This window comes from Neoarius graeffei, chromosome 18, assembly GCF_027579695.1.
Source record: "Neoarius graeffei isolate fNeoGra1 chromosome 18, fNeoGra1.pri, whole genome shotgun sequence".
NCBI classification, from domain to species: domain Eukaryota; kingdom Metazoa; phylum Chordata; class Actinopteri; order Siluriformes; family Ariidae; genus Neoarius; species Neoarius graeffei.
Window position 1 is genome coordinate 62081815 of NC_083586.1, and position 12852 is coordinate 62094666.

Sequence of the window (12852 nt, forward strand, 5' to 3'; positions counted from 1 at the left end):
TGTTTACTGTTTTGCTTTTACTTCTGTAAAGCACATTGAACTGCCACTGTGTATGAAATGTGCTATAGAAATAAACTTGCCTTGCCTTGCCTTGCCTTGCCTTGGTCCGGTTATTTATGAAATTCTCCCAATGCTTCAACTCCAATCTCTTCTTACAGCAAACCACAATAATAATAAATGTTAAGAACACGCCCATTGAGACCGTGAACCAGAAAAATACACTATATTTATCTTCTACCTCTTTCTTTAGATTTTTGTTCTCATGTTGCTCATCTCTCAGTTTCTTTGCCATCTCATTCACCTTCCTCCTCTCCTCTGCTTTCATCTCTTCTTCCATATTTTCCTCTTTAATTCCTCTTCCTGCCTGATTTCTGTCTCTTTACTGTTACACTGACTCTGGACCTCCTCTTTCACCTCATTTGCTAGCCGTTCAAATTTAATTTTCTCTTCTTCTCTGATCAGCTTCTCCATTGTAGCTCTCTTCTGCTCTTCTAGTGTTTTGATTTCTTTTTGCAAAATAATTCTCTTCCTCTCATCCTCTTCTCTGGTGCTTGTCTGGACCTTCTGATAAACCTCTGTCATGTAAAAGTAACCCATGTTCTTGTGTAGTATTGCATTTATCTTTTCAAACAGCTCTTTGACTTGAATACGGTTATTTTGTTCATAGTTGTTAAAAACATGATATCTACCTTCACAGGTGTCTACAAGATTCTGGAGATCATAACTATTTCTGATAAAGTTCTCCACCGGTTTCCCTTCCAGCAGATCTCCACCAGTGAATAGAATTATGGTGAACTTCAGAGCTTCTTCTCCAAAGTTCTCCTGAATCCACTTCACAGCATGGCTCTCCTCCACCGTGAATCTACCCAGTCTGATCACCAGCAGGAACACATGAGGATCAAGAGAAGACATCGAGATACATTCATGTGCATGGTGGGCGGTTTTGTTCAATATTAACCATGTGTCCATGACTCCAGGAGTGTCAATTATGGTGATGTTTCTTCCATCCAGGATTTTGTTCTTCTTTTTACAGCTTGCAGTCACAGATGCAGGAGACGCTTCGACTCTAAAGGCCTTTTCACCAAGGATGGTGTTTCCTGATGCGCTCTTTCCTGCTCCAGTTTTCCCCACCAACATCAATCTAAGCTCATGGTGGTTTATCTCATGCCCTAAAAAAGAAAATATAACTTGTAGGGTTCAAACAATACTGTGAATAGAAAAGGTGTATATTATTCCTGATGTGACAAAATCATTGTGATATTTAGTAGCTGTAGTTTGATCAGTGTTTACCTTTGAAAGCTAAGTGCAATCCAATACATGGTAGAACCAAAACCAGCACAAAGATCAGCCCAAATAAATAATTGTTTTTCTACAAAAAAGGTAAAACTGTGTTTGGGGGAATAATACATTGACAAAATTAATTTGTCTACAAGTTCATTAAGATATGCAGCAGAAACAAGCCACTTCACACCTCATAACCAGTGTAATGATGGTTATTATTTAAGAGGAAATTATATATCATTTAACGAGCACCTTTATCATTTAATGGCAAAACAAAATGCAATGTGAATATTTTAATTCTAGATTATAATGCAGTAAGATAACCTTTAATACCCTCTTAAATCGTGTGTTCTCCTCTTCTATTTCAGTTTTCTTTTTATCCATCTCCTTTAACGATCCCTCAAGTCGTGTGTTCTCCTCTTCTGTTTCACTTTTCTTTTTATCCGTCTCCTTTAACAGTCTTAAGTCGTGTGTTCTCCTCTTCTGTTTCCCTTTTCTTTTTATCCATCTCCTTTAACAATCCCTCAAGTCGTGTGTTCTCCTCTTCTGTTTCACTTTTCTTTTTATCCGTCTCCTTTAACCGTCTTTTAAGTCATGTGTTCTCCTCTTCTGTTTCACTTTTCTTTTTATCCGTCTCCTTTAACAATCCCTCAAGTCGTGTGTTCTCCTCTTCTGTTTCACTTTTCTTTTTATCCATCTCCTTTAACAGTCTTTTAAGTCGTGTGTTCTCCTCTTCTGTTTCCCTTAACTTTTCACTGATGTTTTCTTCTCCCTCTGTTTGTTCATTCTTTCTTCTCCTCTGATGTCTGTTAGAAACAGTATCAATTTAAAAACACGTTATTTTATGTTTCATATTTTCACAGTACTGTGCAAAAGTCTTAGGCACTCTATTTTTTTAAATGAATTTTATGATTTTTATTTTATGACTTCTACATTGTCGAGTCAATACAAAAATATTTTTGATTCTAAACATTAGTTTTCCAGAACAAAGTTAAATGTGACAGAAAAATGTCAGCAAAGAAAGCAGTAGAATAATGTAAGAGACATGTTTCAGACACAAAACATAATGAAAGCTGCTGGGTTTCGGTGCAAAATGAAGAAGCGAGTGTGACAGTCAAAGTGTGCAGAAGAACTGTGGCTGGTTCTGTAAGATGCTCAGTAAAACCTACAGCTCATTTCCACATAAAACTGCACTCACTGGACCTGAGACTACTATTTTTTAAACATAGGGTCATCACATCAAATATTGTTTCATTTCTTACTGCAACATCACACCAAGCCAAACAACAAGGAAGAAGAAATTACCAGCCCTGTGACTTCTGAGCTGGAATGTCAGGACCATGTGTCTTGGCCTGTCTGACGACTTTTGGGGGGGGGATACCTGTTCACACTCCAAATTTCTGTTTTTTCATCTTAATTATTGTTTGTGTCACAAAAAAGTACCTTTAAAGTGGTAGTCATGTTGTGTAACTCAAATGGTGCTAACCCTCCAGTATCTAACGTGACAAAACAGGACAAACACCAAGGGGGACGAATACCTTTGCAAGACAATAGGCAAATATACAGGAATCACCATTGCTTAAAGTGCATATTCTGGACCAATTTCGTTCTTTTTAAATATGAAAGTATGTCCCTTTACACACTCATCCAGTAGGGTAATTTTCCACAAGGCCAACTGTCCACAGCAGAAAAAAAATAAAATAACAAAATGCGTCTGGAAAAATCCCAAGGGAGTCTGGAGCCAGATTTGTGACGTTACCTGCGGAAGCGCCAGCAGGCTGCGCGAGCTTTGCACGGTTTCAGTGCACAGCCTGTGTAGACCAAGTGCTCCCATTTCTCTCTCATTGTCCGGTCTTTTGGAAAACGAGGAGTACTAATCCCATCAAGATTGGTGTTGCTACACCCTCCTACGATACATCTGTTAACCATTTTAATAGTTACGCGATAATGTTGAAGAAATTTGCAGAAAACCACCAGGTCGTTTTCTCATAAACAAAACAGCGCTGACGTAGGATTCAGAAGGAGGCGTCCCGCATGCGACGTCACGAAAATCAGTGTTTGCTGGGAAATTCAAATGCCAAGTTTTTTCAGAGGCGAACCAATTCGCCTCAAGTCACTTGATTTCAACTTAATTTTTCTGGTATTGCGCAAGGTAAAAAAATTGCAGAGAATGCAGAATGTTACAGATATTTGACCAAAGTTTAATATAAAATAGGAGAATTACATTGATCTTGCTCCTGAATTTACCCAAGATATGCACTTTAAGACCACAGAATTTAGAAAACTAGACTCAAGACTAGAGAGTAGAAAAGGCAAAAAACTTCAGTACACAACGGAGAGGTTGCCACTTGGACAAGAACCTGATTCTGTCTAATGCCACCAAATGTCCAAGAGTGCTTACGATTTACTGCAGCTACACAATAAGTGACAGTATACAAATTTATATGTACAAAAATAAATTCAACAAATGTAAATAATTTATACATTTAATGAACAAACAGTCAGAATAGTCAGCTTCTGGCTATCTAGATATACAACACAGTAGATGTCACAGCATTCTTATTATTCTTACTTTTCCGAAGTGACGTCTTCCTTTAAACTGCTGGGTTCATCTTTATTCTATATTCATTATCTCCTTGAAAATTGGGTGGTGGGTCCAATGAGTTACGGTCTGGTGTCTGCATGTGTTTATCACATTGTCCTTTTCCTGATTGATTTTCGATACTCTGTCTATTTTATTTAAAAAAGTTGTGAAAAGCTTTTATGTTAGAAGATATCTGAGAATAAACCCAACTGAGTTCTAAAGAATGCATTCACAGATTTACAAACCTCTGTGCATCCCTTTGTTTGTGTTTCCTAGTATTGGGATATAAGCAGGTCCCTGAATTAATGCCAGAGTCAGACCCATCCATGACACCGCTGGGGGGAAAAAGACTTTCAAATGTTACACATATTCATAAATTGAATAGTAAAAATCTGAGTTAAGTTCATTGAGTCTGAGGTTGTATGATTATGAGATGGGAGAGAGCTGAAGAAGGTTGAATACCAGTGCAAGGCACTGTGCTCTTCCCAGTAACTTGAAAATTATGGAATAGTAAATAAAAATTAAAATAAAATTAGTATTCAGACTTCTAATTCATTCAGGTCAAACTTAATAAAATTTGCACACATTAATACATTTACCGGTATATAATAACAAAAATACCGCTATTCTTTTTTTATGCAAACTTGAAATTAGAACACTTTTTTTTAAATGATACACTTTACTTTAAACTAGAGATTTATTTACCATAAGAAAGAAGTCAATCTGCATACAAATGAATTTATTCATAAAATGACTTCAGGGTCATTTACACACAAAAAAGAAGTGGTATTAACAAAAATCCAGTTATCAACATACGAATGCGATTATGAAATCACCGTTACTGAAACTTGGTTTGGCTTATGAAACCGTTTACTCATAACTTATCTAAAACATTTATAAACAAGTCCAAATGATTGTATTGCATATAAAATATGTACCTACTTTTCTCTTCAGAGAACGTGCTTGGTTGAGCTGTTTTCACGATGCTGCACCTTTAGCTCCTGCAAATCAGTGAACTTTGGATTTTACTTTAATTGTTTTATTTTCATATACTAGTGCATCTCAAAAAATTTGAATATTGTGAAAAAGTTCAATATTTTCCATCAGTTATTTAAGAAAAATGTTATATATTATAGACTCATTACACATAAACAAATGTTTCAAGCATTTTTATATTTTAATTTTAATCAGTATGGCATACAGTACAAAAACATAAAAAAACCCATCTCAAAATATTAGAATATTTCATTTCGAGTTTGAGTAAAACAGCATGAACACAGTGTATCTCTCGGTCTAGTTCAGTACACACAACCACAATCATGGGGAAGACTGCTGACTTGACTGTTGTCCAGAAGATGATCAGTGACTACGTTTACATGCACATCCAAATCAAGCTGCTGTCGGTAATCGAGCTGAAGGTCCCAGCAGGGTGCCAGAGAAATCCAATCGTACATACACACAATGAAATCGGGCTATTGTGTGAGGTGCATTGTGCACCCGAGCCACAGGTGGCGCTACACGCCCCATCGTGTTGGTACACTTCCGGTTGTCGTCATGAAGAAGAGCTATTCAAGAGTGTAAACAAAGTTATCAGTTCTGTGTTCTCCATTGCGCGTTTTTCTCCCGTCCATGAATTTTAATATATTCAACTCCTTAAGCTGAATGAGCATGAACTCTGTCTCCTCATTGCTCCAGAAGTGCACGTTTCTGCTTGCCTGTGGCAGTGGGGGCGTGGTCAAGCGCCGGTCTGTGACAGGAGGGCGGAGCCAGGGAAGGTGAGTGGCAGAATCACTACACCTGATGGTAATTAACCTATGTGTGTCTTCCCAGTAACCGCGCCCTATTTAAGGAGGCAGAGGGAGAGCAGAGGGGAAAGCTCATCCCGGGACTAGAACACAGCGCACGCGCGTGTGTTTCTCTCAAGAATAAAAGTAGGCTGTTAAACTGAAAAGTCTGACAATAAAAAGCCTATTAGTAAGAGAAGCTTTGTCCTGCCGTCCTCTGTGCTCCACTCACACTTCAGAGAGCTCTACATCGCTATTTTCTCTTCTTCGTTTGTTCCTCCTGACCTCTTCTGCTGCTCGCTACTACTGTTGTCATGCCGACCGAGGCTGTTGTGTTTTCCGCTTGTGGTCTCGTCACTCGTCACTTCCGGAAGGGGCAGTAAGTAGCTCGACTACTAGCTCGATAGGGTATACATGCACTAAGTAGCTCGGCAGAAATCGCATAATCTAGGTCGTGTAGCTCGATTCCGAGAAATCAAGTTTGGTTCAATTTCAGCCGAATTAAGGTGTATACATGGCATTTTGAACTTCGATTTCAGTCGAGCAATGGCAGAAATTCGATTCTCTCTATGTGCATGTAAACGCACTGACTGATGCCCTCCACAAGGAGGGTAAGCCACAAAAGGTCATTGTTGAAAAGGGTGGCTGGAAAAGGTGCACAAGCAACAGGGATGGCCGCAGTCTTGAGAGGATTGTCAAGAAAAGTTGATTCAAGAACTTGGGAGAGCTTCACAAGGAGTGGACTGAGGCTGGTGTCAGTGTATCAAGACCCATTACGAACAGACATCTTCAAGAAAGGGGATACAACTTTCACATTCCTAATATCAAGCTACTCCTGAGCCAGAGACAATGTCAGAAGTGTCTTATCTGGGCTAAGGAGAGAAAGAAATGGACTGTTGCTCAGTGGTCCAAAGTCCTCTTTTTAGATGAAAGTACATTTTGCATTTAATTTGGAAATCACGGTTCTAGAGTCTGGAGGAAGAGTGGAGAGGCACAGAATCCAAGGGGTTTGAAGCCCAGTGTGAAGTTTCCACAGTCTGTGATGATTTGGGCTGCCATGTCATCTGCTGGTGTTGGTCCACTGTATTTTATCAAGTCCAAAGTCAACACAGCGATGTACCAGGAGATTTTAGAGCACTTCATGCTTCCATCTGCTGACGAGCTTTTTGGAGATGCTGATTTCCTTTTCCAGCAGGACTTAGCACCTACTCACAGTGCCAAAACTACTACCAAATGGTTTGCTGACCATGATATTACTGTGTTTGATTGGCCAGCCAACTTGCCTGACCTGAACCCCATAGAGAATCTATGGGGTATTGTCAAGAGGAAGATGAGAAACACCCGACCCAAAAATACAGATACGCTGAAGGCCGCTATCAAAGCAACCTGGGCTTCAATAACACCTCAGCAGTGCCACAGACTGATCACCTCCATGCCACACCGCATTGATACAGTAATTCATGGTAAAGGAGCCCCAACCAAGTATTGAGTGTATAAATGAATATACTTTTCAGAAGTTGGACATTTCTGTATTGTAAATACTTTTTTTGATTGATCTTAGGGAATATTCTAATAATTTGAGATACTGGATTTCTGATTTTCATGAGCTATAAGCCATAATCATCAAAATTAAAACAAAAAAGGCTTTAAATATTTCACTTTACATGTAATGAATATAGAATATATGAAAGTTTACCTTTTTGAATTAAATTATAAAAAAAGGAACTTTTTCATGGTATTCTAATTTTTTGAGATGCACTAGTAGACCTACCGCATATCTACAAAACAGTGGCGGCTGGTAGTCTTTCAAACAGGGGAGGCTGGTCGGTTACGATATTTCCAGATTTTAAAAGAAAAAAGAAAAAAAACACATCAATTTTGCCCATACTCTTGCCTCTGATCTGGCTGATTGTTGGCAGGGTCACAAACTGTGAAATAACAGGTTCTTTTGGCCCATTAGCCTACTGTCCAATATACATGATGGTGGTGTTGGGGGGGGGGTATATTTTAACATTTTATATTTTAAAATTGTGGCATGTTGTTTAAAAATTGATCATTATTGAAAGCAGCTCTTTGTCAGGAACCTCAGCAGTAACAGCAGAGTGTTCTGGAATAGGCACAAGCACTGACCTTGGGGAGCCAAACATAGAGCTGGGTGCCACACATTTCATTCAATGACACTTTCCCTATATTTTACTTATTTTGACTGAGAAATGTTTTATTGACAATTTTGATAACCCTTCACTTTTAATCCAGGTCTGTAGTGTGAAATGTTCTCGGCTGTGTTTTTGTTTAAAAATGTTTTCCAAATTGTAGCTGTGTTTAATTCATATCCAGAGAAATATATATTCCAATATAATATACTCAGCATAAACATTTTAAATAGATTCTATATTTTTGGTCCATCCATGACATATTACTAAAGTAGCCTATTTACTGTTGTTGATGTGGGTCAACACCATATCAGTATTATTTAAAAGAAAATTCTGCCCTCCTTTCTTTTTCTAGAAAATGTTCAGTTACCCTGTCATACCAGGTGGGAGTCTTCTCTAGAGACTTCACTAACTTCCTCTCAATTGCAAATAGAGCAAGGTTGCTGAGTCTATATGACTTCACCCGTTTCAAGCAGGAGAAGCTCCTCTCTACACCTGCCGACGTAACCCCAATTGTTGCCACTAAGGCCCCGGTCACACCGCCCGAACTTTGCTGGAGCGTTCCTTGAACGGTAGGGAGGGGGGGCCGAATTTTGACAACGCTCGTCACTGCGCACAAAATGGGAAAAAAAATCGAAAACACGGGCGTTGGCTTAGCGGTGCACCGCTGAAGCCGGCGTTGCTTTAGCGTTGGTTTAGCGGTAGCGAGCGGTAGCGAGCGTTGGTTTAGCGGTGACGCGAGCGTTGGTATAGCGGCGTTCTGCACATGCGGGCTTTGGCTCGGCGGGGGTATAAAGTTGGTTTAGCACCAATCATAGCAAGTCTCTCAGCATCCATGGTGATACAGTTTTACTGTAACTTTGAGCAAATTCGATATAGATGAGGTCTGAACTCAACGGCAGCTCGATTCCAAATGAGCTCCTGGTCCATTTCTCCCCGTATTTATAGCCAAATTCTGGTCCTGCTCCGACACCTCTATACCAACGCCAAACCAAAGTTCATCGCCGCCATGGATAGCTGCTTCAACGCCCGACACCATTCCAGCAACCCCGTGTCCGCTCGTACAACGCTTACAACCGCTCCACCAAAGTTTGTGCAACGTTTAATCGCCGCCCGGGCAACGCTGGCGAAGCAGCGGTGGTCCAGCGTTCAAGATTTCTGCGTTGGCCTAGCGGACCCAAGCGTCCACGAACTTGCGTCTAGCGGTGCCAAACTTTGACTGGGTGTTGGTGGAGCGGGGGTGAACTTTGCCGGGGTGGAAAATTGCCCCCTCCTCACCGCTCGCAATATTTTGTGCAGCTCAAAACTTTCGGAGCGGTAGGAGGGCCCCTCGAGAAACATCAGCGGTGGCCGAGCGTATACGGCGTTGCTTTAACGGGGGCCAACTTTTGTTAAACGGTGGTGAACAGTTACGAGCGGTGATGAATTTTTTTCACCGCTCCAGGAACGCTCCAGCAAAGTTCGGGTGGTGTGACTGGGGCCTAAGGTCAACAGCTTGTACAGCTCAGGCATTGCACAATCCAGCCCCATGTCTTTAAAGAAAAGCAAATGTTCGCACAGCTTACCCCTGTTGCCCTGCAAGTCACGATCTGCGTACAGGACTTGGAGTTCAGATCTCAGTCTACCTGACTCAAAGAAATGGCCATACATTTTCAAAACATTTTGAAATGCCTCCTCAGGAAACACCTGCCTCATCTGATCAAACTTTGCTGGGTCAATTAACTTAAGGAAGCGCATGCACTCCAGGTTGGTGAAACGGCGTGAAATTTGTTCAATCAGATTGTCCAGAATGGACATGTAAAGGTGTCTGTATATGTACTGTATGTATTGTATGTGTGTAATGGCCAACAATACATTTTCCTCGTCACTGAACTTGCTGTTAGCCAATTCACTTTCTTGTACCAGGAGAGCTGAAAGGAACGAGTATTATTCCCTACCTTTTTCACCAAGTCAATTTGAGGCGTTGGTCTACCCTGCTCTTTAATTTTAATTTTTTCCTCGAAAGGAAGACTGGCAAATGGCTTCGCCAAAATTAAATCAGCAATGCTTGGCCTCCGTGCGCAGCTTTCTTGCTAGCTGACTAGCCCCCTCAAGTTCAAGTTCAGTCACTCAAATAAACGAAATTTCTGGAACTAAGATAGCAAACTTGACAACACTATATTTACACTTTATTTACAATGAAAATATATACAAACTAAAAAAGCTGGTAGAAACCGTATGTAATGAATGAAATCGAAATGTAAGCTGATCTCTTACAATACACCACAGCACTTGCGAATCCGCATGGGACTGAACTGAAATTCACCGCTGCCTGTCTATATTTGAAATGAGCTGTCAATCAAAGAAAATATCCGGCCGCTTTCACCAATCAGCAGTCTCCTCACAGAAAGCTTTGCCATGTCCCTCCCACTGTGAGGCTGGGAGTCCAGTGGGCGGGCGTTTTCGCAGTATTTGTCCAATAATTGTCTTGCATTTTGAGATTGAAAAGTGCATAGCTCCCAAATGCCATTGAAGTCCACTGAGGCTGGGCCGCATCGCACTGTCACGAGGGGGAAAAACTCACGCACACATTAGGCGAACTGGGGAAAGTTATAAGGGAATGATTTCGCACTGTAGTTGGGTTGAGCACATATATTTCTATGATTCTGGATCTGAAATAGCAATGTTATAAGGTCGGCTATAACATAAGCCTAGCGCAATTCATCCTACATGATCTTCATCATTTTTAGAGGAGGCTGAGCCTCCCTCGTTGTCTTAGAGCAATCGCCCGTGCTACAAAAGGAACTCCTCCACGCCATACAGGCTGAAAGTGTGCCATGATGAAAAGATTCATATACCTTAATCGAAGATCTGTTGATATTAAAGCAGATCTGATGTGGATGGCCTCTGCTTGTGGTCTTTACACAGGAGGAGAGAAAAAGAAAAGAAAGCTTCCGGTCTCTGCGTTCTTCTGAAAAAAGAGAGAGAGAAAGAAAAAAAACAGAGAAAGGAAAGCAAAAGTGAAAAGTACAAAAAGGAAAGCAACAGTACAATAAAACTGAAGAGGATACTGGAAAATTCTTTGTAGAAAAAAAGTTTAAAAAAGGATTAGTAATTAACGCCAGCACTCACGGGGAAAAAGGACTCAAAAGGGCGCAAACAACTCAAGAAGTGCGTAGCCAACCAGGAAGTCAAACTCATGCTCAGAAGTTTCCTGTTTAGTCAAGCCTTGTGTTAATGGTGTTTATGAGGTAAAGGTGTAGATCTGGAGGGTCCTCAGACAGTGTTTTGGTAAACTGGGATGTATGGATGCTGTCAGTCCCCACTCGCTTGGTCACTCGAGTTTGTTGACGGTGTAGTCTGTACTCGAGTTGAGGGGGGATGGGGGGGGATGCCATCCCCCCTAGAATAAAAAATGGTCAAAATCATCCCCCCTCTAAAACGGGCATCCCCCCTCCCTTCCCTTGAGCAATTTTATCAATAAATGTGGACATTACTTCTATTTAACATTGGAATTAGAAATGCCATTCCACGTAGCTTTGCTGAAACTGAGCATACAATAAGCTACCGCGAGACAGGGCACGCACAAGCGAAGCGTTTGAGGAGGCGACATTCAGTTGGGGTTCCGTTATTTTTTATTTCATTCGGCGTCAGTGACAGCAGCGGATTCCAGCATCATGGCCAAGCGGAGTGGACAGCAAGACCTAAGCAAGTTCGGATTTAAGATCGCAAGAAAAAACATTTCAGGAGGTAAGTCAAGAGTTACGAATATCAGTCACACTTTCTGTGAGCCCACTATCATGCTGTAAAGTTACCGATATGTAGCCTAATTTATTGGCGGCGGATAACAACACAGCTATGATAATGAATGTTAGTTTGGAGTCGAGCCAGCTATCGATAGCTTACTCAGGTTCATGTTAGCTTTGATTTCTTGTATAAGGCCATTAATTTAATCAGCCTGGACGTTCGTTTGTTATTCTTCAGGCAACAAAAAGTGTTATTCAAGACAGGAATGCTAAAATAAACGACACTAGCAGTTTTGAAGGCTTCATTGCCTCATTAGAGAGCCGGTCACAACATGTAAGGCAGAGCAGGATTGGTGTAGGACTCGACAAAGTGTCTGCTAAAATGCAGCTTTCTTTTTCTTCGTCATAGGCTCTTCTTCTGTCTCCTCAATGGGCCTTTTCCCCTTTCCAAAGAAACTTTCCAAAGATGCCTGCTTTTAACTCATTTTGCTAGCTTGTATCCAGTATGTATCAAAGTGCTGCTATGTATCGAAGCAAAGTATCAAAGTATCCAAGGCAGCTCCTTGGTAACCGTCAATGTTAAGGTGTCACGTGACCTAGATAACAGCGGGAATCAACGTTACAGAAAGAATCCGGTCATTTTTCAAAGCTCAAATCCTCGTTCAGATAATAAATCAGAAATAACATTATAAGTACTTTTCTTTTCTTTCCATTAAAATAATAACCGGTATGGACATGTATAATTTGCATTACTCATAAGAATAAACACAATAATAACAAAAAAGAAAAAAAAAACAAAAAAATGCATAATGCCTCAAACATCTTTTAGGAAGTTTAGTCTGATTTACAATTTACTGTTGCTTGTTTTAGCTTATTGGTTACCCACCTACCTCTGTATTTAACTCAATGTTCCCAATGTTCAACTTTGAATAAAAATTCTATTGACTTGATATGAAAAGATTCAGTTGTTCATTTACATTGCCTGCTGAGGTTTTAATAAATTATTTACCAAACGATTTAAAAGGAGCCTACCATGACTATGAAGTTACACTTCAAATTTGCCATCTGCATTTCACTCTAATATGGAGAATGTGGTAGGTATGTCAGCCAGGAGACTGACTAAATATGACACATGACATCCACACTGTGCATGTTTTACAGTAAAATACCAGTGTATTATGTTTTTTTACAACAATAAAAAGGGTACACAGTGTGTACTACACACTTTATCAGCACAAAATACTGTATGTCTGGTAAATGAACAAGGTCCACAGACCTACGTTGTGTGCAAACCCTCCTAAAAGCAAACCAGTTTCCCACCGACG

At 40.4% G+C, this 12852-nt stretch overlaps 1 protein-coding gene across 1 annotated transcript in view; it reads right to left on the reverse strand.

The window, feature by feature from the left end:
- The window catches only part of LOC132865813 (uncharacterized), a 116311-nt gene continuing 103459 nt past the window's right edge, over positions 1 to 12852 (reverse strand). Inside the window, exons 13-15 of the mRNA XM_060898314.1 lie at positions 1615 to 1792; positions 1291 to 1369; positions 1 to 1169 (exon numbers count right to left, since the gene is read on the reverse strand). Of these exons, the coding sequence (XP_060754297.1) occupies positions 322 to 1169; positions 1291 to 1369; positions 1615 to 1792 (1105 nt within the window). The 3' untranslated portion in view covers positions 1 to 321. The remainder of the gene's footprint in view (positions 1170 to 1290; positions 1370 to 1614; positions 1793 to 12852) is intronic.